Source organism: Abramis brama (assembly GCF_963993115.1).
Source record: "Abramis brama genome assembly, chromosome: 17".
NCBI classification, from domain to species: Eukaryota; Metazoa; Chordata; class Actinopteri; order Cypriniformes; family Leuciscidae; genus Abramis; species Abramis brama.
Window position 1 is genome coordinate 12,385,492 of NC_139979.1, and position 27,971 is coordinate 12,413,462.

General features: G+C 36.5%; 1 protein-coding gene across 3 annotated transcripts in view; it reads left to right on the forward strand.

Annotated features, from left to right (window-relative positions):
- Positions 1-472: 472 nt before the first annotated feature.
- snap91a (synaptosome associated protein 91a) overlaps positions 473-27,971 on the forward strand; it is a 48,407-nt gene continuing 20,908 nt past the window's right edge. For all 3 annotated transcript variants that reach the window (XM_084088515.1, XM_084088516.1, XM_084088517.1), the window contains exons 1-8: positions 473-1,280; positions 17,199-17,341; positions 23,011-23,086; positions 23,319-23,421; positions 24,522-24,615; positions 24,915-25,026; positions 25,149-25,255; positions 25,353-25,394. In XM_084088515.1, coding sequence (XP_083944641.1) covers positions 1,151-1,280; positions 17,199-17,341; positions 23,011-23,086; positions 23,319-23,421; positions 24,522-24,615; positions 24,915-25,026; positions 25,149-25,255; positions 25,353-25,394 — 807 coding nt within the window. In that variant the 5' untranslated portion in view covers positions 473-1,150. The remainder of the gene's footprint in view (positions 1,281-17,198; positions 17,342-23,010; positions 23,087-23,318; positions 23,422-24,521; positions 24,616-24,914; positions 25,027-25,148; positions 25,256-25,352; positions 25,395-27,971) is intronic.

Consider the following 27,971-nt stretch of genomic DNA (forward strand, 5'->3'; position numbering starts at 1 on the left):
TAGTAGCATAAAATTCCCCCAAAATACAAAATATTACATAAAGAAACGTTAGCGAACTAAAATTTAGTACAATAATTTAATTGGGGGGAAAAAATCGCTCATTTTTGACCGACACGCGACCAATACCAGAGGGTTAATTTTATTTTTGTGGCATTGTTGTGTTTATTGCCTAATAAAGGTAATATCAAGCAGTTGAGAAACTTGAAGAAAATGAACATTCTTGAAGAGTCCTTTGTTGTAGACAAACACATTTCTTAATCACGAATAACAGCCACTGGACGGATCTTTAGGGTGAACTGACTGACTGAAAATATTCAATCCTTCAAATCAAGAGGAATCAAAATCCCCATCTCCGGTTACCATAGCAATAAAACAGCACATTAACATGGGGCGCAGATAGTAAAACGCAATCTGGGTTTTTAATGACGTGTGACCTGACTCATGCGTGGGGGCGGAGTGATAGGAAAAATAAATAAATATTGAGTCCATCAGGGACCGCGGCTTTCCGTTATCGCTGCGTTTCATCCTCCTCATTCAGCATTTGTCCGAAACTGGACATAGCCTCAGGGTGAATAAAAAGTAGGGAGAGCGTCTTTTAGAGATGAGGAGAACAACGCAAGCCGTTTGAAGGTTTGGGTGACTGCACATCCAGCGGGGTTTGTCGGGAAGATTAATCCTTGATCTGGAGGAGGAGAGAAGGACGACTGTTCGAGCCGAGCATCATCGTGAACAGCCTCTTCCAATACAGAGTGGAAATAACGAGGACAATCCTTTAGTACTTTATATAAATTGTCTTTTATAACATTCAAGCTCACCGTTTTCTCTTTTTAATAACTATTTGCGGTTGAAATAGTCGTTACGCATCTCCCGCATCCCCACGAGGGGAATACACAGCGCAGGCGTTGACCTGAAATTTATATTTTAGTAAACACGGAGTCTAGCTCTGTATGTTTTAGTATTGCCTTAGGTATGTCCATAGCTCATAATCCATGCTAAAGATTTCATCTTGATAACAATAACATCTTATTAATATCGCAAATTTTGGCCTCGAATCCATTTGAAAGGGCCTCATCCTTTTGGACGCTTTGGAGCAACTCGACGCGTCTCTTTATACGGGAGTAAGGGCGTTTGATTCCGCGAGAGAAGAAAGATGTCGGGTCAGACTTTGACGGACCGCATCGCCGCGGCGCAGTACAGCCTCACGGGATCCGAGGTGGCTCGTGCGGTGTGTAAAGCGACCACGCACGAGGTGATGGCACCTAAAAAGAAACATCTCGAATGTAAGTTGGTTCAGGTTAAGATTACACCTTTCTCTGCCTTGTTTATGTCTATCAAATATACCTACACCATCTGTTCAACTATACACATAATGGTTTGCCCACTTTGCCCATCGTCATTCCTCAAAGGTCATCAAACACCACTGGATTGGTTAGAAAGGTCTGTGGTGCTGTCAGTATTGTGGAATGGAGATGTGAAATTGCTCTGTGACTAATGGGCCCTCATTTCACAGTGTGTCTGTCACTAAGCAGAGAGACACCAGAATGAACAGAGAACATGGCTTCCATCCACTGTATGGCCTGAAAGGAAACAGACTTTTATCTCAAACTTCCAAGTCATTTGTTTGGAAAGCCATTTATTTGGTATGAAATGGAATGCATTTTCATTCTATCTATCTATCTATCTATCTATCTATCTATCTATCTATCTATCTATCTATCTATCATGTGCAATATAGGTAGGACAATATATATTTTCAGCAGTAACCTATAGACTAACCCATATATATATATATATATATATTAGTGATGGGAAGTTCGGCTCTTTTCAGAGAGCCGGCTCTTTTGGCTCAGCTCCCAAAGAAGAGCCGGCTCTTTCGACTCCCGAAAGGCTCTTAATTTAGGATTTTTTTGTAGGCCTTTATTTTACCATAACTTTGCAAAAATGAATGGTTTGTGTGTTGAAAACCCTTTCATGTGCAGTGTTTTTATGCATTTATTGCACAAATTAACAACAAAACAGCAAATAAACAGCTCTGTTGTCATTGAATGCAAGTTTTTTAAACCTAGGGATCCTAAATAAAGCGACGAGAATACTTTTTGTGCGCAAAAACAAACAAAAATAACGACTTTTTTCCACTATTAATTTCCTTCTCTCTGGGCCTCGAGTCTTTTCACGTAGTGTTTTTGCGCAGCGCGTCAGTGTTGTACGACACACGCATCACACACATGACCAGCGTCGGCCAATAGTGAGCCTACGTGGTGACGTGTAACACAGACACGCTGCGCAAAAACACTACGTGAACTAGGGCTGCACGATTATGACAAAAATCATAATTGTCGATTATTCCCTTGAAATTGTAATTGCGATTATTAATTACGATTATCATAATTTACATTGAATATATATATAACTACATTGAATATAATAATAACACCTAGCTCCAACATTTAAAATTTGTGAACACACACACTGTCCCCCTTTACTTAACATACACATAAATTGTAAGAATATGACTAATAGTAAAGACTACTAATAAATAAACATTAGGCCTATGCTAAAGCTATTAAATAGCAGTCCCAAACTAGCTTTTGTTAATACAATGTTGGTATGAGCCACCACAGTCATTTAAAAATATAAAAAAATAACACAAAGTGAAAATAAAGTGGCATTTTGGGGTTAATATTGAAATGACAGTTACCATGGTGAATAGGCCTACACAATATTAACAAGAACTGTTAATGAAACATGGAAACTGCTCCTGGCGAATAGAATGAAAATCATCCCTGCATGCAAATCCTTCTCAGCTAACACACGACGTACCATTAACGTGATTTATTGGTATTTTACTTTTATTTCGTGACTTACTAATTTACAACGTAACAACGTTGAATGCTCGTAGTTTCCTTTGCACTTAAACACAGCGCGCGCCGCCGCATTTGCGCGTGCAATTGAAGAGTGTGCGCTACGAGCACAGTAGCCTATAACGGCTGACAGGACAGGAACGTCCGTTTTTCTGAGGTGAAAGACTTTATTTCAGCGTACATATACGTCACTGCCTGGTAGTTCCTATTGTGCCGGGTTTTCTGAAGTAGTTGTGATTCGCCTCTCATAACATGCTCTAAATGCACGCAGAGTGGATTTTTTTTTTTTTTTTTTTGTAATCGCGGCTTTGAACGATTACGTAATCGTGGGATCCATAATCGTAATCGCGATTAGAAATTCGATTAATTGTGCAGCCCTAACGTGAACTAACTCGAGGCCCAGAGAGAAGGAAATGAATAGTGGAATAAAGTCGTTATTTTTGTTAGTTTTTGCGCACAAAAAGTATTCTCGTCGCTTGATATACTTAACATTGAGCCACTGTAGTCACTTAGACTATATTAACGATCTCTTTAATAACTTTTCTGGGCCAGCAAGTTTCAATCCCTTATAAGCCTATGGAGAAGTGATCCAGCTCTCAAATTTAATCAAAAATATCGTCATTTGTGTTCCGAAGATGAACGTAGGTCTTACGGGGTTGAAACAACATGAGGGTGAGTAATTACTGACAGAATTTTCATTTTGGGGTGAACTAACCCTTTAACGTTGTTACGACTCGTTAACTTGCAGTGGAGTGCTGCTTCGCTTCACCCACCTCTCTGTTTTTACATAATGGTATGATCCCATATCCTCACATCTGATTGGCCGCGATGCGATTGCTGACCAATCAAAACAAAGTTCTGCCTTGAGGAAAGCAGAGAAAGGAAAAAAACTGGGAGCCGGCTCTCACTCGATGCGAGCCGGCTCTTCTGATTCACTACAAAGCATCGGCTCTCAGAGCCGCATCTTTTGCGCATGACACATCACTAATATATATATATATTTATAAAATGTGCTCTAGAACCCTTTGTCTACTAACTGTGAGTCTATAAGTTACTGTACAATACTCAGTGTTGATAGCATGTTAGGAAGTGCACTCGAAGGCTGAAGTAATCAACCTCCAGATGAGGTTGAGTAGCATGTGACCGGGAATTGTTTCGGCAGCTCCAGTACACTTTCATTGCCTCTCAGATTCACCTCTGCTGAATTATACATGCCTCTGTAGGTCAAAGGTGAGGATGTCACCAAGAACATTAAGTGGAGCATGTGATACTGACATTCAACCCCTTTGATATTCTATGAAAGTTTAAAACTCAATGTCTTATTGCGTGTCATGTTGGGGGGAAAAAAACAGATTAACAAATATGCATGTTGTTTACTCTGACCTCTAGTTGTAAAAATAATTGGTAGAAATTGGACACAAACAGACAAACAATCTGCTAAATTCAACAAACATTGCATGTGATATCAAAAGTAGATATAGCTAGTATTTGAAAAGATTTTACAATTGGCTCATGCTGAAATGTAAACAGTGTCTCATTGAAATATGGCACATACATCTCTCTGAATCATGGTTCTTAAATCAATAGCTTTCAAACAGTCCTGATCAGCATCACAAAAGGTCTGTGTTTGTGGCAGGTGTCCTAAGCACTGTGACACTCCCACATCTGTCTCAGAGGAGCATGGGTAATCAGAACACGTCAATTAAAGCAGAGATAAGCAATTCAACTGCAAGGCTCAGGACAAATTCACACGGTTGAAAAACCTTTCTTTGGTTTCCATCCATGTAATCTTACTGTGATGAATATTTATTCTGTTTATTTATAGTTTTTAACCCATTCAGTATTATTTTGTATGCAGCACTCAGCATTCAGCCGACATGCCAGCAATCTCTTTAATGTGCTGACTCATTAGTTCACATTTCAAGTTTGAATGTGCTGTGACAAAGCGGTGATATCTAAGTGGGTGAGTTGTTCACTTACTTTTTAATGAATTATCACATTAACACAATTATTCAGACAATGTGACTTTCCCCCATTCATTCTCAATTGCCCATCACCAAACCCACCGTACGCTTTAGGGGGTCTCTTAAAACTCAGTGCGCTCAGGGGAGGCGAGGAGATGCTGCTTCTCAACATAACTTTAACCGATGGTGTCACCGTTGGACAGTGTCACTTAAAAATCAGTGATTTATACACTTTTAATGTCATATTTCATAACATTCGTGGTGTTTTTTTGTACTGTGGATTACTTTTTCATTCAATTTTTTGAGGACGGAGGAAACATCTGATAAAGACACTTCTTGTTTCACCTCATTTCTGACATTTCCAACCCCCCACTAGGATGTTTAAACATTGCATCGCCTCAATTTTATGTTGTGTGACTGGGAAAACTGCACAGATGTTTTTTTTCCCCAACATATTTCAGGGATACTAAAGGCTTCATTGTATCAGGCCTGTGTTTGAAACTGTCTACTTACCAGAAGCAGCAGTAGCCATGATCCAAATAGTATAATAGCATTTAAGTGACACTAAAATTATCTTGAGTGTCACTGCATTAGATAATGGAATATAAAGACAACGCATCCGCGAATAAAAAAAAATATGCTAGAGCTTTTCTCACTTCTACAGAAAAGAACTTACTACCTTGCAAGTACGTCTTTCCGTCTTTTTGGTCCCGAGTTGATTTTAGTGAATGCATCAAGCAATTTCCCCTCAAGTTCAACGAATTTTCGTAGTCGAAATCCAGTCATTTCAAGAGGAATCAGGGGCATCACTAGGCCATTTTTAGGTGGACCTAAATTTCTACCCAGCCCCCCTAAATATTTTGTGATTAGCTCCGTAATCTGTACACAAATTCGTAATCGCCTCAGTCCCCTTTAAATTTCACATGAAAACGGTGGCAGGTTTCAGCTCCTCCCCGTCTTTTAGTCTGTGTTATTCAGCGTGTTTTCCTCCAGCGAAGAAGACATACTTATATTCATTCTAAAATTGTATTTATTTTAAATTTAATGGATAATTGTGGATGTGGCATTGTGACTCAGTCAATGCACTCATTTAAACTGCCTATGACCGAAAAACATCACATGGAGTTATAAATAATGACCCAGCAGTTGATTGTGACACATTTATTAGGCTTATAGAGTAAAGGGATGTGTGGTTTTTGATGTCACTGAATTATAGAAGTGGCAAATTCATATAGATTAATGTGCTGTTGTTATTTTTTTTTTAAATGGAAAACAAAAAAGGAATGGTTTAACAGGGCAAATAAACTATTTTGCTAATCTAGGCAATTACAGTAATATAAGGTTTTGTTTATATACTAAATTAATATTAAACAAATAGTCTATGATCTGGTTAGTTAAAATGATAGATAAAAACTGCCTATCCTAGTATGCAAACAATAATTTATTTTTCATCATGCCCTCATTGGGGGCTGAGCCCCGATAATATTGAAATCCTAGAATTGGCCCTGATAGGAATCCATGCGATTATGGAGATTTTCATTTGAGGGCGAAACATTTCCCCATGCAGATTTCACAAAAAGTTCAGTTGAATGAATCAATGGCTGCGGCCAAAAGCTGAAAAATGTTGCTTATGAAGGTAACAAGGCACATCCGAATTCAATGTTCGTGTTATCCTGTCTTCTGAGCTATTGTTTATCTGGGGTGCGTTTCCCGAAAGCATCGTTGGCCAACTATGGTCGCAAGTTCATCGCAATGTCCATTGAACTCTATTGGTAACGAGGGAACTTGCGACCATAGTTGGCTAACGATGCTTTCGGGAAACGCACCCCTGGTCGATTTTTTTTAAGGCAGCATAGATGTGACGTTCACTGGCTTTGATATCCCAGAATCCTGTGCATTCCATTCCATGACAGTTGAGCTAAAAAAAAATATATATATATATGGCTTCTGAAAGTTGTGGTAGGTGCTCAGTTTGTGTTTAAATGTACATTTTGGACCAACTTTTTCCAATTTTGATGTAATTGTAGTTATTAAATATTTACTTAGTTATCACCAAAGCTCTCTCTATTTTGCTGTAGATCATTAAATATTATGCTGCCTCATAAATGATTTTAGTGTGGACAGAAGTTTAGACACAGCCAATGTTTGTGAACAAATCGATTGAGTGAATGATTCAACGACCTAAAAAGACAGCCACTTGTTTCTTTCCCAAATGATTCAGCATTTAAACAAATTGGTTGAATGAATGATTCCAATGAATTACTCATAAAGACAGTCACTTGTCACCATATACTGGTGTAACCTACAGAGTCACTAAACCATCACCACCAATAATGGACAGACTGACAAAAACGCACAAAGGCGGAGTAATACTGTCACGTTTCAGTCCAAAGACGATGAAGAAGATTCAATTAGAAGTGTTTTTATTTAAACAAAGTCAAACAAAGTTATTTAATCCACAAATGCGAGTCAGCGTACGAGCATAAACACACGGAAAAAACAGACAATGAATGTGAACTAAAGAGGAACTTAAATGCACAGATACAATGAACTGATTACAGACAGGTGTACTCCTTAAATGAATACCCATGAAAACAGATTAGTGGCTGGAAACTAGAACACACGAAACGGTAACTGAAAAGAAACAAATTAAAAGTTAATGAAAATGAAACTGAAGCTAAACTGAAAATAATGGTGACAAACACAAACTGGGAAAAGTCCCAGTGCTGTTGAACTATATTTATTGATGAGTCAAACAATCAAGGAATGAAACATATCCATAGGCATCTTGTTCGGCAGTCTTTGTTGATGCTATATTTGGTGACTGAGGGTAGAATGTCCATGTGGGGTGAGACAAACTGGGCAGAGTGTCAAGCTCAAACTCACGCTCGAGTTTCAAACATCAGCAGTATAATGATAAAGATACATTTTGTCTAAATGCCGTAGGGAGATATATGACTGACTCGCAGCTAAACGGGAGGGACTTGAGGAGGAAATCATTCATCTGAGTATCACAAGAAAAATGAAGGGGCTATTGAGGCCACCAGGGTGTCATTTCAACCAAAGTGCTGATTTAAGGAGCTTCTCTTACAGCTTAATAAGTAAAACTTACATTAGCTTACAAAATCGACACATTATTCCAGAGAAAATAATACATCCCTGGCTGAAGTGCATTTTTAAGTGTGTCTCTGTGAATCAGTCTCACTCTATCCTTCTCTTTTTCTTTCTTTTTATCTCTTCTTGTTTGTCTCTCTAGCTCGCTCTTTCTCTCTATCTCTTTCTACAAATCAAATGGTGCAGTGTTGGCGATACTCTGTCTGCAGTGTGTGAAAGTAAGAGAGTGAAAGCTGTGCGGCACTGATGTCACTCAGCAAGAGAAATCAGCATTGCTGTGATGTCACAGTATCAAAATGCGGATTTCGGCCAATCACGACAAAGCATAGTGGCAGAGTGTTTTCAGCACCTTGGACAGGGACACCCCCTCAAAAACTGAACTAACACCTCCGTCTATTCTTATATTCTGTCAATTCTCATTTTTCCAGCACCCTTCCCCCCACACACAGCTGACTTAGAGGTCACTGCGTCCTTGAAGCAGTATTCACTGTGCATTAGTCATTGTGTGTGCTAATTTAAAATTTTGAAGTGAGTCATTTATGCTGCTCTTACAAGCACATGCACATATTTGCATTCAAGTGTAGCGAGAGAGAGATGCTCTTCTGTCCATTCATTGCGCAGATGTTTGTAGTGCTGTTTGCTTATTGGTGAAAGTGCTAAATTTGTCGCCTGGTTAATTAGGCTACAATCACAATGGCAGTAGTGTACATGGCATCAATGGGTGCTGTTAGTACAACGCTGTGCCATGAATAATGCAAGAGAGATTTGTTTCCTGTGTAATCTGTCCGCCGGGCCCCCAGGAGCCTTTAAGAGGCCGAGCAGGGTGCAAGGGTCTGGACCAGGTCTGCCATTAGAGATTAGGCCACACAGGATTCTACTGATTCTCACATTAGAGAAGTCAAAACAGATTGAGATTCTACGTGTCATGCTGGAGATTTAGATTAGGTTTTTCCAAAGGGGAAGAGGGTTAGAATAGGTCAAGGGACTGCAGAATAGTTGGAGAGGTCAAATAGAGCACTGAGATTATAATAGCACATTCATGTTTATATGATGTTGAGATGCTCAGTCAACATAAAATGTGTTTGCAAGCCGTTTTGCTTCTGTACACTGACTCCTTTCAGAGTAAGTAAGTGTTACACACATCCAAAAATAAATAATACAGGTAAGGATGTATGATATATACATCCCCATTTGTTTCATTTATTGTTCAATATTGCATTTAATTGTTTATACTCATTCCCTCTATTTTTACATTTAGATAACCTTTACATTTACACTCCCTTAAAGATCATCTTTAAAAAAAAATAACAATTTAATAACACTTTTAAACAATCTGTAGCAAGCCTCAAAATAAATATCCATTTATCGTACTGAATATTATAATGTTGGGATGCCTATTGCATAAATTCACTTGTAGCATTTAAAATGATAGATTTTTTTGTGTTTTATTTTTTAGTTTATTTAGACAAATTAATATTAATATATTTTTATATTGTGCATTTATTGATTATTGGCCTTAAAATTTAAATAATTATTGACTTATCGGTATCGGCCAGGTTGCTAATAATATTGGTGCATCCATAAATACAGGTGCTCAAAACTAAAATATATAAATTATGTCGACACACTGTTGCGCCCTAAAATGTTGATTAATCTTCTCTCCAAAAATATGAGACATTTTGAACACAGTTTAGTGTGATAAAGTATTTTTTGAGAAAAGATAAAAAAATACGTTTTGGTAGCAAAAGTGTGCTGACATTATTTAGATTTATTATTTTATGCATTTCAGAGTGGAAATAAAAATGTAGGGCAAGACTTGATTTTATCCGTTATGAAAGATAAATAGGGTCCATTTGGATTGATTTTAATGCAAAAATCTTTGAATTGAATCACACTTCAACACATTAAGCAACATCTGTCATACAGTAAACTATTGATTTTTTATATGGTTGCTAAAGAGCAGGCTCGTTATTAGACTGTTTTTCAACATTATTAGCAAATTGTCTTGTAATGAGAATCATGATTCAAGTTAAGGGTGATTTACTTAAGTATTTGTAAAATGTGAAAATATTGCCTTCAATGGTTGTTAGGTTTTCTAACGATTGCTTTAATCGTTGATATATTAGCATGATATATAAGCATGATATAAGCTCACATCTGCACTACAGAAAGAAAGATATTCTCCTGTACAGGCTGGTTTACGCTGGTTTCTTCTTGGATGCAATGTCGCCACGCTGCTTGCCAGTGAGGGCACATGGGCAATCTCTCAGTTTAGTTTTTTTTTTTGCTCCAGGGATAGGACTATAAATAAAGAGAGCTTTTCATGCTCCATTCATGTGCAGCGGAATATGGCTGTTTTTGCTCTCAAACACACACATATTCAGCACACTCATTCAGCTCTCATGTTACTTAAACACTCTACCTTAAAACCGTCATTCATTTTAACATGCTTATCAGTTTGCATAGCTCTGTTGAATGGACTTGGCAAAATTGTTATTTCAGTAAAAACAAGTAGCTAGTTGCGTAGGATCTTTGGACAAGGGGAATGTTGGTAAATATATGCAAAAATATTAAAACTGGTCTAAATCAACAAGATAAATACACCATTCATTTTATTTAAAGGCTAGCACATAAGGATACAATCACTTGTTATGAAAGGCAAAGTGGAGAGAGTAGGCTAATGCAATTTAGCATGCTAAGATTAGCATGACATTTCTAGCTGACCACATAATTGTACTGGTTTACATTGGGTCTCTAAACAACTGTCACATGATATTTTATTGATAATATATATTACAAAAGCATCCTGTGACAACCAATAATTTCTCAAATGAAATGTTTTTGTGATATCACAAAATAATACAGAGAAAATATAGCTTCTGGCACTAGATAATTCAACAATGGTAACTCACATGATCCACAAATGCAATATTACTCAAAATTCTGGTTCTATAACTAACAAAGAATGCACTTACAAGTCCATTTCACTTAATTTTACATTCTCTGCAAGTAACTGGACTCAAACCTGCTAGAACTCACCAAGTCACAGTCAGAGCATGCTGTGTAACACTACACAATCACTATACATTGTAGCACTCCAATACTAGGAGCTGTAGTGTGACTGTTTGTAGTATCAGATTGTGCAATTAATTATTAGAATAATAATTTTCTGATTATTAGTATGCCGTTTTTGAGTCTTTATTGTGTTCTCATGTAGTCTTTTATTTTGAAATTTTGTAGGCTGTGAATGATTGGTTCCTGCTCAGCTGTCTTGTTATCAGGTTTGCTCTTGTGTATTGTTAGCCAATATCTTTACATTGCCCTGTGTCTAGCATCATTCAGTGTAACCAGGTATTGATTGGTGAGTTCTTGTTCATAATTAAAAGTATTGTCTAAAGATACACATGGGAACAATCAAGTGAGTGCAGGGCTCAACAATAAAGATGGCCCTGGGCCAGCGTGAACAACGCTCGGGACAGTTGACGGACATTGGCCCAGTGCTGCATCGTCTAAAAGTTTATCATTTGCACACGTTTTTAAGCCTTGCTAGTTTAAATATTCAAGCGCAAGAAGATGTGAAAGGGAATTCTATTTGGTACTCGCACGCTGTGTGAGAAGTTTGTGTGCACACACATCCGAGGCATGAGCTCAGAAAGTCACTTCTCAGGGTGTGTTCACACTTTTAGTTTGGTTCGTTTGGTCCGGACCAAAAAAAACAAAACAAAAAAAACATTTAGTCCTGGTCCGCTTAGTGTTCACATTTTAACAGTGAACCTAAAGATACCAAACCTAAAGGCATAGGGCACCTGATTGGTCGGCTTTATTACGTGTATTTCGTGACAGAACTTAATGAGCATCCAAAACAATGCTGTGTGCTGGGCTAAATGCACTTGTTGTATGTGTGTAGCCAACATATGATGGTATTTTGACCAGCTGAGAACTCGTGAAGAGCTTATAAAATGTGTAAAGGAGTCAAAAAAGTGTCAGGAATCCCTCCGTCACACACACAAATGAAGATCTGCTGCGAGGAGACCGAATTTTTGATGGGCAACATTGCAACTATGATAAAAACAGTTATGCTTGAGCATTCTGTCCTTTTTGGGGTCGCATCTTATTACATGTCGTTAACATGTCTTTGGTCTGTGTTGCATTCATATTTCATTCGAACCGCACCAGAGTTAATTTGGAAGCGAACCGAAACCCATTCTTTCAGCGATCTTTGTCCGCTTGTTTGGCACGCACCAGGGTTCAGATGGCAGCGTTCACACTTTTTCAAATGAACCGCACTAACAGAGCAATCGCATTAGGGTTCCTTTTAATCGAACCAAATATAGCAAGTGTGAACACACCCTCAGACAGCGTGTGAAAACTGAAGTGAACTGAGTTCTCTTTGCGTCTTCTTGTGTTTGAATGGACAAATTCACCCAAAATTGTCAAAATGCCAGTTTTGGCAACTATCCTCGTAAACAGTCGTTTATGTCGTCAATGAACGTAAACAGTTCAGAAATAAAAGGCATGTGAAAGAGAATATTGCATTAGGTCTTAAAGTGACAGCAGACTAATAAACCTGCTCTGTGCTGTTAATGTTAATCAAACAACAAAGGACAAAGAAAAAAATCACTCATGGTTCTTGACTGAATAACTTTTGTAATTTTAATAAGGATTAATATACAGTGAAGACTATGCAGTGTTATTTTACATTTAATTACTTTATTCAATTTCTGTACCTGAAAACTACTGTTAGACCTTCCTGAAAATCACTGTTTATATCATTTGAATCTTTGCTCTATTGTATTTATTTTTGCTATTGCTATTATTTGTTCTTAATTTGTAACTGGCTGTTTAATTGTCTTTAATAATATTTGAGATTTAGCTATATTAGATAGGCTAGTAGTTTTTGCTGTGGTATCAAAATTGGAATTGAAAATTATGAAATTGGTGTCATAAGCTTATTTTTTAAGGTTGCATGGGTCAAACACAACGAAAACAATAAGTATTTTAATTAATTTTTTTATTACTTTTGTGGTGGGGGAAGTGAAAATTTCCACAAAAATGAAATGTAATGTAAACGACTTAAACTTTTTGGCAATTATATATAGTTTACATATATAATTTGCATTAAAAAAGTTTAAGGTGTATTTTAATAGCATGTCCTTATTTAAATAAAATATGTGTGTGTGTTAGTATCAATATATTGGTCATTTTCATGCTCTAATCTTGTATTTCTACTTGCTATTAATAGTTTTATTTAAAATAACCTTAAATTAAACATTTTACAGATAACACATTTTGATAGGTAATGAACTTATTGAACGGTTCTTAAAATTCTATCGCCAAACAATGTATATGATATTAATATCTTATTTATGATCTTTTTATGATTAAATGTCAATCACCCATTGAATGGTCTGCCCTTCAAACTAAAGTGTCTTCATTAAGTTCAAGAGTATTTTGCGCATAATGTCACATTGTGTTGAGTCACAACCCGAATCAGAGCTGCTGTTTGAAGTTGTCTGTATACCCATGCTGTTAGATCAAGTGGATTTTCTTGTACACTCATTAGCTGTTCTATTAGGAGGACTCTCTGTGTAAACTGGTTTTTAACTGGCCTCTTGTCTCGCTCCATGGCAGCGTACATTGCTTAATTAAATGTTGCCGTGTCTTAATATTCAACAAAGGAGACCTGGTTTCCTGACACCAGACTAAGTGCTGCAGTTGCCAGGGAAACAGGCAGTTTAAGCATGTCTGTCTCCCCTCCTACTCGTGTCTTTAGAGGAGTGAAATTACCGTCTCAGAGACGGACCGTTCGGTGCATTTTAACACATGGCATGATACGGAATTTCTGTGCCTTGTTTGTAGAAGCGATTTCAGCGTGCATAAATGCATGATGCAATTACTCCACAATGACTTAAAGTCTGGGTGAAAATGCTTTTGTAATGGCACCTCAGAAGGTAAATTGAATGTCTAAAGTGCATGTTCTATGGCTTTCTCTGCCACTAATGGTCACTTTACGCGCAACTGAAGCCGTTCAGTGCATTTACAGAGTGTGAAGTTGAACTATGAACACAGACCAGACTGTTATGAATTTGGGATTTTATTTGCTTTAGGCCTAAGTGCTGAGTTGGCTGATTAAAATGTGAACTAGGGATTCATCTGTAATTTACAAAACAGTGAAAAATTAATAAGTAAAAAATACATACTGTGTTGATATGTGTATACTGAGAGTTATTGACTACTTGTTCTCAGCAGCTGTGGGTCAGGTTTGCCCTACATAGGCTAAACTTTAAAGGGGGCCACATAATGTTTTAAAGGTATTTAAAATAAATTACATGCATTTAAATGATTAAAAATTAAAATGCATAATCAGTTAAAAATATATGCAATGTGTTTCTAACTTTGCAGAAAAGTCTGAAACTTTACAGGTACCTTGACAGTTTTCTTTTTCATTGCAGTCATATTTTTCTTTCATCTTCTCAGCAATACAATGTTTTTATTGCCAAGTGTATTTATTTATTTATTTATTTATTTATTTATTCCATGTTTCCTGTAAAGGCTGAGTTGCAGTTGCGAAGAATCTTTTATGGCATCAAGAAAATATATATTATTTTTTACAATTGTTTTCTTTCAAAATGAACTATGCATTAAAAAAAATTCTTAAGATAAATATAATTATTTGATAAATAATTTAATATAAATTAGATTTTAGTCAAAGGTTGTTTAAAAACAAGCTTGTCTTTTTGTTATAATTTTAGCAAAAATCATAGCCTGTGTAGGATAGACTTTGAACATTGACTTCGACTTTGACATCAGTTACAAATGTCGTAGGAAGCACTGGTTCAGCGGTAGGGGATAGAAAACACCATTAGCTCAATAATAAAAAAATAGAAGTCAATGAAAAGTCCCACCATGATAGAAAAACCAAAGTGTGTGTGTGGCCCATGGATCTGCTACCGATACTGTAATTTGGTCCTGTTATTGAACAGGGAAAGTGGCCTTCGGGTCAAGTTGGTGGTCGATATTTGGGGAGCACAGCAGAGGCCATGAGGCTGCAGGGTAGTTTTCTAGCCTGCTATATATATATATATATGTAGACTGCTGTGCTCTGATACCATTTGTGTATTGTGTACAGCGCTTCGTCTTAGCAAGGTGTTTATTTGTTTGGTTATTCTGGATTTTGTGTAAGCATTCCAGCCGTGTATTGAGAACAGTGAGATGTGTCATATCTGATTCTCCACTCACAGCCTTTTATCACTCTCCATAAATAATTTAGGAATCGAAGGCTAAGTCAGAGATACTGTGTCCTCTGAAATCCTACTGCACAAAACTCAAACTTTTATATGTGTTTATAGTTCGTTTTAAGCACAGCCTTGCTTCATAATCCCCTGTGAATGCCTCAATAAGTACATAAAATGCCCGGTACATCAGTAGATGTTCTGCCTCATGCATCGATTCTGCAACTCAGACGAGACAAACTTTATGTCTAACAAAGTTTATGAGACTGAACCAACCTGCTTTATTACCAAACTCTTTAAGAAGCCATTTGGTTTATTGTATACTAACAGAGGCACTGAGCATTACTGAAAATGATGTGAAGGAACACATCCCTTATACACTATCGTTCAAAAGTGTGGCCTTGGGAAGATTTTTAAAATGTAAAAAATTTAAGTCTCTTACGCCCACCAATGCTGGTTTATTTGAACAAAAATGTATATTAATAATATTAATATATTTCATATTATTTTTAAAAAAAAACAACTGTTTTCTATTTTATTTTATTTTATAAAGTAATTTATTCCTTTGATGGCAAAGCTTAATTTTCAGCAACCATTACTGTACAGTATCACATGATTTTTCAGAAATCATTCTAATATCCTGATTTGATGCTTTCAAATAATGTTGAAACCAGTTGTGCTGCTTAATGTTTTTGTGGAAACCACAATATATATATTGTTTCAGGATTCTGGTGAACAGTACAAAAATGAATACAAGTATTAATGTAATATTATGATAAAAAGAACTAGAACATTTTTTTTTAAATTTAGTTCAGATGACATATCAAGGAGGTTTTGACCTCCAATTTCATCCCATAAGGCTGTGGTGAAATGCTTCAAGGTGCCAAACTAGGACTTTTAAGCCTTTTAGTGGGAGGGCTATTATTGTGTGGACTCTGTGGTTATGTAACTTATGTAATATAACCTGTGGTCATCTTGTACTGTACATGAATGTGTGTGTACCCTTCCTCTTTCAGTCATAATAATAGTCACCTTGACTATAATAATGTTATAGGGTGGAAAATCCCATAGCCTGGTGTATTTCCACCCTATAATATTATTTCCTATGTGATGAGAGATGAGGCTGCAAGTCATTGTTCCAACATGTCTTAATTAGATTATTAATCATATATAAAATGATATTGGAATTATTGAGACATGGTTATAGTGCTTGTCAGTATGTAAAAATAATACTTGAACCCAGACTGTGGTTTCAGGAAGTGTGTTGTGATGTATAGTTCATGGTTTAGGATTGATGGTATGTGTGGTCTGTAGGAGGAGAGCAGGCTGCTGTGTGTGTGTGTGTGTGTGTGTGTGTGTGTGTGTGTGTGTGTGTGTGTGTGTGTGTGTGTGTGTGTGTGTGTGTGTGTGTGTGTGTGTGTGTGTGTGTGTGTGTGTGTGTGAGCGTCTCTCTAACTATCTATCTCTCTACTGTATCAGTCTTTATGTCTATCTAAATATCCAGCTGTCTGTCAACAGACTATCATCTATAGACATAGCAATCTATGTATTCTTTTTCACGTTCTACCTCTCTCTCATGTCTCTTTATTGCTTTCTTTTAGCATATTTTGCTGCATTGTCAGATGTCACGCTGAATGACAAGTCAAAAGAGCCGTTTTGTCATGCACTGGCGCACCACAGAGTTCCCATAACACTGCATTATTCAAAGTTATGACAGCGCTGTAATATTAATCACCTGTTCTTTTCCCTTTCATATCTGCATTATTGAGTTTAGGCTGTTCTTTGCGGATACTATATGTCCATAACCATAGCTATAATGAGAATTCTAATTACAATTGATTCGAGAGATTTGTGAACTCTAAACATTTTGCCTTCTGAACCTAAATGTCTTTAAGAGAGAATGTTTGATATGCTAGCAAGATTGTGTGTTACTCTTACCCTTATGTCCTGATCTGTGTTGTGCCCACTTTAGGAGCTGTTATGAGTTCAAGCTAAGTCTTTAATTTGCATTTCATATTCCCTCACAGACTTGATCCAGGCAACCCAGGAGTCCAATGTCAATGTTCCCCAGATGGCTGATACCCTGTTTGAGAGAGCAGGGAATGCTAGCTGGATTGTGGTCTTCAAGGCTTTGGTCACCACTCACCACCTGATGGTCCATGGCAATGAGGTGAGAAGCAAGCATCTGATTTCTGCAGTACTGACTACTTGCATTTAGGCCTGTCGCGATAGTCAATAAATCAATTAATCGCACGATAAAAAAAAATGAGCTCGATAATTTTTCCGGCCGCGATAATTCCATTTGCATGCTTGTTTGTTTTCCTCATCTCTCTCTCTCTCTCTCTACCAAAGCGGCTGTTTACACCTGGCCACTTCATGCGTTTTCTCAGATCAGATAGCTATCCGATCGTGAAAAGACCAGGTGTAAATGCCCTCCGAAACGCATTCGAGACGGATTTGAATCCGATCGCTCAAGCCACTTCAGGAGGTGGTCTGGGCCGCATTCCAGACGAAACAAGTGTTAATGCATCTGGTTGTTGAAACCACATATGTAAAGTGTACTCCCCCCAAAAATGCTAAAAAAAAAATTTAATTAAATTTAATTTAGTCAGGTCTTAAAAAGGTTTTACCCTCGTTTATTTCCAGAAACGCTGGCCGCAGAAAGTTATTACAAAGTAGCAAAAAAGTATCGAGTTGTAGCCTACAAAGCGGAGCTCTAGTGCAGGGGTCTCCAACACGTCGCTCGCGGCCTGATTGGAGGTCGCTCGCCAAGAGGCCATTCACATAATCGCGTCTTTTGCGCGCTCAAGTTCGTTCAAATGTAGGCGCGCGGTAAACGCTGTTTTCCAGCCGCTGTCTGAAAGCTCAGTCAACAGGAAGGGTGGGGGTGCGTGCACCCAAACACTACGGGTGTTTTTCTCTTCTCCGTAAATAAATCTTGTGGCAGAGCTACAGCAAGCGTTTTTCGATGGTGGAAATCCATTAGCTACTAAAACTTCTTTGTCGTTGTGGAGACCGCAGGGCATGGTTGCAGCAACAACAGACGCCACGGGAAAATCGGACCGAATTTTACTATTAATAATAAAAGATAAGCTAAAGTGCATTGTAAATGTCAGTAATTTATCTTTTTTGACTCATTCTTTTTATAAAAAAATATTTAAAGTCTGAAATATGTGAGGTTTATCTTTTTATAAAACCTTTTTTGTCAAACCTTTATTTTAACTTGTACATGTCAGTATATAACATGCAAGACACTTTAAAAAATGTTCATTTTTAATGGTATTATTTTAATGTTTATGTAAACAAAAGTGCATATTGATGCTAAATTTATTTGTTATTTGCTGGTTTTCGACATAAAACTTGGTGAATTGATTTCATTGTGTAGTATTAATACTTTTTGAACAGGATTCTGTGATAACCGTGATCATTTTTGTCACTATAATCATGATCATCTCTAGTTATGATCAACTATGATGATCAACTAAAATCAACTAATTATGTGTTTTTTACAGTATAATATGCAAAGTACAATTTTCTATAAAAAATGTATATCTGATTCTGTTCTTTTCTCTGACACGCGTTGTTGGGTGTGGAAGGTTACGAATGTGATTTATCTGTAAATTAAATTAATGCTTTTTCAATTACTGAATTCATTGAAATAAAATGAATTCTTTGATTTGAATATTTTTTTGGCAATGCGTCGTGTAGGTCTTAAATTTCAATCTTTATGGTCTTAAAAGGTCTTAAAAAGGTCTTAAATTTGACTTACTGAAACCTGCAAGAACCCTGAATAAAGTGCGTCTCCGTCTTCCCGACAGTACACAATCACTCGGGCGTTTAGTCGACAAAGTAACAGGAAGGAGGACAGTGCAAAATGGTGTGATATGGCCTGTTGAGGCTTTTTTTAAATTTGTTTACAAAGGTCCTAACTGGTAGTTTTGCCTGTTATGGAATGTATCACTATTTATGTCTGAGCCTAATGTTTAATATTTTTGAAGTGCAATTTTGTTTACATCCATTTTATTGTTTTTGGTATTTATTCAAGTGAATTTTGTTGTTAACAGACACAGAGTCCATTGCTTTTATTGTTTTTGGTTGTTTTGTTCATTTTTTGTGGATATTTAAAATGTTTTCCGTTTTCAATGTTTAATATTCTTAAGAAATAAAAGTTTATAGATCTTTGAAAAGGTGTACCTGCATTATTATGCCATTATCATTATATTAGATGAAAATGGTCTCAGAACGACAATATTATCGTTTATCGCAATAATTTCTTGGACAATTTATCGTCCAGCAAAATTTGTTATCGTGACAGGCCTACTTGCATTGTTGAAAGATCTTAATGCAGGTTTTTATGCCTACATAAACAGTAAAACCTTGAATTTTAACAATTTTCTGAGGAGCTCATCCCCACAGCTGACTACCTATTACACTCAAAGCCCTCCTGCTTCCACTTATCACCATCATCACACCCATCAGGCTCACAATAGGAGCAGAGACAGACAGGCGGGCAGATGCTCTGGCCCTCTCTCTCTCTCTCTCTTTCTGAAAGAGCAGTTTACTCTTTCAGTCAAGGCTTGCGCTGTGCGGTGAAAGAGACATCGGAGAGTGAAAAGCCAGATGGCAGTGGAAAGCAGAATGAGATAAAGAGAAAAAATAATGAATGGTAATGGAAGGAAGGTGAAGGACCTTAGAGCTTGAGTGGAACTGCCAGAAATTCAAAGAAGTGCAGCTACAAAGTATAATTGAATAAATATGAAGCCACGTATATGCTGGCGACATATGAATAGGTGTCACAATGTTATAAAAAGTGGTGGGACATTATGGAGGTGTGCATATGGACATGTTGTGATGTCATGGAATGGCAAAGGCGTAGCTAGTGAGTATTAATTCTTGCGCTAATAATTAAGCAATCTCATATATTTATATATACTGTGTCTCGTAACTGTGTCTATAAGTTCGGTGGCCTTATTAACATGGGGGAATAAAGAACCGGACAAATTTACACACACACACATAGCCCATATTTCTTTTTGCATCAAACTTTATATCAAACCGCTTTTTTTTACTTAACGGTTAACGGTTTTCGTTACCACATCCCTGTGGACACACTTTTGAACAGCACACCTTTCCTGGCTTCCACCTCCAACAGCAAAACATCCTGTTCATTATCCGTTGAGGTCTTTGTTCTTTTCCTTTTTTGCTCTTTTGCTTCAGTGACATCCTTCTCTATAGGATTCTCTGGATATGCTGTTAAAACTCTTATATGTAGCCAGTTTGGGTGTGTATTATGTAAATTACTAACCTCTGGCACAGGGTCGCTCATTTACAATAATTGGAATTCATCAACATTAGAACAAGGTTTAGAACAAATGAATGTGCGCGTGCAGGTGTTGTGAATTGGGCGGAAAGCTTTTGTGAGAAGTTCAGATGTGCTTATAAATACGAATAATGTACGCGATTAATAGTGACTGAGACCCACTGTCAAAAAGTTTAGGGTCAGTAAGATATTTTCATATTTTAAGTTTTTTTTTTTTTTAAGATTACTCTTATGCTCACTAAGGCAACATTTATTTGATCAAAAATATAGTAAAAACAGTCATATGGTGAATTATTATATAAATCAAATGAAATGTTTTCTATTTGAATATATTTTAAAATGTAATTTATTTCTTTAATGGCAATGCTGAATTTTCAGCAGCCATTACTCCACTCTTCAGTGTCACGATACTTCAGAAATCATTCTAATATGCTGATTTTTGCAGGATTTTTGATAAATGGAAAGTTCAAAAGAACTACATTTATTTGAAATAGAAATCTTTTGTAACCATATAAAAGTCTTTAGTATCACGTTTGATCCTTTCCGAATAAATGTAATAATTTCTTAAAAAAAAAAAATCTTACTGACCCCAAACTTTTGAACAGTTTTTTTGTTCGTCTTGTAGTAAAAAAATCATCTTAGGCTAAAAGTGATGGTCTTCTCATGTGCATGTTATTATGTAAATATATTATGTAAAGTTATGCAGAGTGTTGATTACTTCTACAAGCATTGCCTTTCATTCTGCTGAATAAGCAATGAGAAAAAATATTGTATGTCATAACAATAATATATAGTAGATGAGCTCACTTTCCATTATTTTAATTAAAGAGAGCTATTCAATTATGAATGTGACCTGTCAGAGTGCTTTGTCTGAGGGGACAGATGCACTGCTTCATAATCTTTCCCCCTAATGTTTAATTCGTTATTGTGGATATCAACTCAAGGAGAGATAGAGGTGCAGCTGGATAGTCAGACTCTGGAAGAAAAAATTAAACAGGGTATGTGTTCTAATACATCAGGCTATGTGCTTCTACAGGTCACATATACAAGGGAAGTATTTACCTTGACACATGGATATTTGCACTGGTTAGTAATCGGACCTAACTGATTAAAAGTGTTAGGTTTTTTATGGCCCTGTCCCAAATGGCTCACTTCATATGCACTTGTGGTCTTGTGGACTTACAGTGGCTGCCGCGTACGTGTGTCCGTTAAGTCCATGGGACCGTAGGGTGTCCCATTTGTCATTTTAGGTTTCAGAAGGGTGCTCGCGAGCGCCTCCGACAGTCAAAGCGACGTTACGTCACGAAAGTGCGGACATGTAGGAAGACCGCAAGTGTTTAGGGTGCCATTTGGGACAGGGCCATATAGCTTGATCATCACCCCAAAAGCTTCTGTATTGATCAGCTGACACATCACTTAAACTCTGACTGGCAGAACTGAAAAGGCACAGCCCACAGAGATGATGGATTGCTGGGATAGGTTTGATTTGTGTTTTAGTTATAATCTTAATATTTTAACCCTCCAAAAAGCACTTTGAAAAGGTCATCCATAAATAAATAAAGCCTTTAATTTATTATATACCTAATAATATTATAGCCTAATAATATATACCTTTACCTTCATAGTATTATACTAGAATTCATGAACCAAACATGGAATAAATCAGTTTCGTTCATCAGTGTTTTTGTCTTGTTTTCTAGTAAAAAATATCTAATCAATAATTGAGATAATTGAGATTGATAAATAATAAAGCTTGTCTGTAGAGAAGATATCTTAAACTAAGCATAAGTTTCTTACCATTTGGGCAAATCGTTTTTTTTTTTTTTTTTTTTTAAGTCATAAACTTAATTCAAGATATGTTCTCTGAAATTAAAATACAAACAAGTAATAATCATATTTTTACTTATTGTTGCTAGAAAACAAGACAAAAAAACATTTATTTCCAGTTAAGTATTCGTACTGTCAATGGAACCATACAGTATCTTTTTTCTAATGATTTTGATTAGTGAATATTTTTCATTTCATTTCATATTCGCGGCTCATTACTGTTTTCCATAGCCTTGTTTGCCTACTGTTTTTCATGAAATGTGTCAAGCTGCATAAATTTGTTTGTAAATGAAGGCGGTATACCCTGCTCATATGCAGCGAGTGTGCTGGTCTTTCTTGATAAAGCCTCTGCTATTATTTCCATTTGTCCATTCGCTCCCACTCAAAGCTTTAATGTGAGTTCTGAGTGATTAATCATGAGTTGATTATATCGGTTTGGTAGCAATGAATTCTGTTTCTTCACTGAACTGCAGTTTTCAAACGCATTTCTTATGCATCTCTCTGTAGCTCTGTCAATTGGACCTTTTTTATTAATTCAGGGAAGTATTAAAATTGTAGTCTTCTGTGTTACAAAAAGCAGTCTTATATCTGATTTATAATTCTGTAAACTGAATTAAAATTATAATTATAAAAAAAATATATAAAAATTAATGCACATAATTGCATTTTTTTCTCTTTTTTTTTTTCTCCAGAGGTTCATCCAGTACCTGGCCTCCAGGAACACCCTATTCAATCTTAGCAATTTTTTGGACAAAACTGGCTCTCATGGTAAGTAATATTTCATGCAGTGACAGCAGCTGCTAGTCAGAATCTTCTTGTGTGATATTAAATGCCTATAAAAAGTTATGTGAGCTATAATTAATTCCACTACTCTTAAACTAGCAAATTTTGACGGTTCTTATTTAATCAACTTTGTTGTCATGCCCACTGCATACATTTGAATTTGCCTATGAAGTAAAAATGATCAGCCCATTGTATTTATAATGGCTTGTACTTTCAGGTTATGACATGTCAACGTTTATAAGACGTTACAGCAGGTATCTGAACGAGAAGGCGTTTGCATACAGACAGATGGCTTTCGACTTTGGCCGAGTGAAGAAAGGGTAAATGAATTTTCTGCTACATTGCATTGACATTGGAACACTACTGCGCAGTAACAGATTTGAGTGGGATGCTGTGAAATCAAGGACAACCTCAAATCCCAGAAAAGAGCTTTGTGATGCTTCTGTAGAAAAGTAGTTATTGTGGTTATTCACAAGGTTCCTTGCTCTCTTGGAACTATTGTGTGTGTGTGTGTGTGTGTGTGTGTGTGTGTGTGTGTGTGTGTGTGTGTGTGTGTGTGTGTGCCTACTGTATGTTACTGTATGTGATCAAGGTCTCATTGCAGACACGACACAATGAAGAAGCTACAACATATAAATTGGCTGACATCCCAAACACATTGGCAGCACACATCTTATTATTAGAGACTAAAATTGCATTTTTAATTAATTCTCTAAGAAATTTGTATTAATGTTCCCTGAAAATGAACATATCTATTAGACCATATTTGACTTTTCTATATTATATTATACTTATTATAAATGGTTAGATGACACAACCTATTCTTGACTTTTTCATCAAACTTTTATTTTAGGTTAAAATGTATGTGAATGTATGAATATTTTTTTTTATTTTAGGTGCTGTAGTCACCATTTCTAAAAAAAAAAAAGGTATCACTACTTCATTTTTATATGGTATGACAAATACATTTTTACAGGTTCATACCATGAGATGTAAAATTTCCATGTTTTTTTTTTTTTCATTTTCAAGAAAGCATACAAAACACATTACAAAAACGTATCTGAAAAATTTCTATGTTGAACTAATATCTTCTTTGTAACATTCATGGTAGCTAGCCAACATTTCTAGTCCTTCTCACTCAGAGGAAGTTGAGAATGATAATTCAACAATAAAAGAACAGGATGCTTGGGAAAAAAGTATTCTAGTGGCATTGTACAAAACAACTTGTACATCTGGACAGTCTCAAAGCATGTACATCAATGTGACTATGTTCCATGGCCTACAAAAACTCCAGTAAGGGTGGGGCTGATCTTAACATTTAACCCAAGAATTGTTGTTATACCTGATTCTGGATTATATTCACTTACAAGTGACATGTTCTTTACCACCAAATCCATGTGAATGTGTGTTTGTTTCTCAGTGCTGATGGTGTGATGAGAACAATGTCTCCAGACAAGCTCTTGAAAGGCATGCCCACGCTGCAGGGTCAGATTGATGCTCTGCTGGAGTTTGACGTGAGTCTGTTTACTGTCATCATCACAGGCTGTATTAACACCTGATGCTGTTACACAGGGTTCAAACTTGACTAGCATCATGCCTAGTTAGGAAAAACTTTTGCAAGATACAAATCTGTGACATACTGTCATTTGAATGATGTTTTTACAATTTTAAATATAATACAGTCTACATTTTATGTTCACTAAAGCTTTTTTCCTGTAAGGTAGCTGGTAAATTTTGACAGCTGGTGAATAAATATATTCACAGCTTGTACTAGAAACGATCATTTTTTTATTCTCTTGCTTTATTGTTTCAGGTTCATCCAAAAGATCTTGTAAACGGGGTGATCAATGCCACCTTCCTGTTGCTCTTCAAGGATCTGATCAAGTTGTACGCCTGCTACAATGATGGCATCATTAATCTTTTAGGCAAGTCTTTGTTTTTAAAGTTTAGTGATATTATTTTTTCAGATTGCAAAGATGGCATATTGACAGTCTGCAAGATTTGACACATCTATATGACTTAATATGATTTCCTTGTTCATTTTTAGAGAAATTTTTCCAGATGAAGAAAGGACAATGCAAAGAAGCATTGGAAATCTATAAAAGATTCTTGACACGAATGACCAGAGTCTCAGAGTTTCTCAAAATTGCTGAGGTAAACCATGTATATTTTGTAATTATAAAATGTTCAGTGAAACTTGCATTAGTGGTTCGTAGGTTATGTCATATAATCTCTCCTTTTTGTCCAACAGCAAGTGGGAATTGACAAAAACGATATTCCTGAACTGACGCAGGTAAGGCTCTGTTTAAGTTGCATTTTCCGCCTTTTCGTTCCATTCCTCATGATGCCAACACTCTCTACGTCAGTACTAACAATGCACGTCAGTGTTGTGGTGTTGTTTTAACATGTGTTGCATGTGTCTTAGCCTTCAAATCTGAGAAATCCCAGCAGTTTTAGACAATTGAGAGGTTGTTGACCTTTCCTGACCATTGGGCCAGTCTTAAACATCAATGCGCTACATATAAGTGGTCATTCTTCTCTCATGATGGGGCATTTGTCAGAAGGGTGCATGTTCCATGGATCCGTCCTGTCCTTTGCCCCCCGGCTGATTGACAGATTCTGTACCTGTCTTCTTATTTCAGCGGTGCAGATTGATCACACAGGCTGAGAGAGTGAGTAGTGTGTGGTGTTTTCCACTTTGGGAAATCCTGCAGTTTAGGAGAGAGCAAAAACCAATCCTCATTAGTGCTCATTAAATAAACTGCACACAAAATCTCATTTCAGAGTGAACTTGGATGTGACTGAAGGATCATGAGCGGAGTAGCAGCAATGCTTGCTGTCTGAGACAAGAACATAAGCTACAGCCACATTTGCATCCCAGTAAAGCTGAAGAATTGCCAAGAATAGAGTTTCCACAATCATTAAGACCCATTTAATATGTAGAACAAAACAATTTGCCTAAAATCTATTTAAAGACATCTGACATTTTTGGGGAATTTCAGTAAATTTCTCTCCAACGGAATATTGACTCCCTTTTAGATGAGCAAAATATGAAAATAGCTGGTGAATATCCGTGAATATGGAGCACTTTGGTGTCCCCAGACTTTTTAAAAAAACATTTAAAGCACAAATAGCTTCTTTTTCTGTTGTAAAAGCTATTTTGATTTTGGTGATTTTTGCCTTTTGTGCGTAAACTTGTTAACGTGTTTTTCCTTGTATTAAATTCTTTTTACATTCTTTAAATTTGTGACACCCAAGATGTAATATTTGGACATTATATATATATATATATATATATATATATATATATATATATATATATATATATATATTTTTTTTTTTTTATATATAGTTGTGTTGACAGCCTCTGTCCAACTTTCAACCCTTCTACCCCCCAAAAAATCAATCAAATAGTATTTTCAAATCAATAGAAATGTATGTTCATCACTACAGAGCAAAGACCCCAGAGAGTGACAGCTTAATTTAGACTAAATATGCATGCAAATTTGTTACTCATTGTGCTTCTATTTTGAATTTTGATGTTTATTTAACATTTATTGCTCAATGTTTTTTATATATATATAATATATATATATTCTTAATGTTCTATATACAGTATATATAAATGTTATCAAATAAATAAATGTTTTAAATTATACAATTATTAGAAAATATCTGCCCATAAAATACCCACCTCCTGTCACCTTTCCATTTATTAAAAAGAACAAAAAATGACTTAATTTTTAAAATAGTTTCAGTCACCTGTTTTGCGCTCTATTCATGGAAAACACCAAATTCAAGCTTTTAAAGCTTGCAAACAGAAGGTTCTGCCGTTGTGGAAGCTCTGTTATGAAATGATGAAAGTTTTTCATGCTGGCAGAAACGAGGAGGCTTGCTCTGAAAGCATGCTGTGCGTGATGTCAGGGTGGTTGCCTTCAGATACTCTGGACCAGCGGCGAAGTTCAGGACGTGCTGGAGGGAGACGTGCATGACTGCCTGGGTTCTGGATTTGGCAGTGGTTTTAATTGGGTTTCGGCCTGGGATGCACAGCCGTGTAGCTCAAGAAATTTGATTACATTTAACAGGGTGTAGTAATGTTCTAATTTATTTTTAGATATTCCCTTAGACCCTATTTAAAGGACTCAAATGTACTGGAATCTTTTGATAGCTGCATTTTGCAAGTTTGTTGTATACTTAAGTGATCAGTTGTGCATGCAATCCCGATCTACACAACCAAACAGAATTAATAAATTGATATTTGTTTGTTTTTTAGCTGCTTTTAGTGTGAAGAAATATGAGTTTGAGTTTAAATTCAGAAAAGCCCGTTCCTGTTCATTAAATTCCGTCTTAATGCAACCCTTCCCACTCACACTGCAATTAGAAATCAGAAGAAACATTTTAACACCAATTTTTTAATTTGTGTCACAACAAAAAAAGCTCTCATGTCTTACAGGAGCCAAAGAGACACAACGCACACATTTGTGTTTAACACACTGTTTAAGGATTGCTGTTATCTGCTCGGTAAAGAGCACAGGGTAATTAATGGATTAATTGTATGTGAATTAATCTCCATTATTCCTTTGTAAATATTTATGACATTGTGTGTAGCTGTGTTTGTGTGTGTATGACAGAGAGAATGGGAAAAGGAGGTGAGAGATGTTGAGGGTATGCCTGAGGTTAGTGTATTGGTGTATTGTGCCAACACTTCAGCTCAAACCTCAATTCTCAGGGGTACTTCTCAAGCCTCCAATCTGTCTGCTAGGACCCCAGTGTAATTGTCTGAGAGTGCTGCCATGAAGGATTCGTTTAGCTGCCACTGCTTGAATTGTTGTAGGAATTATCATACACTATTTTGATGAACAGCAATAGG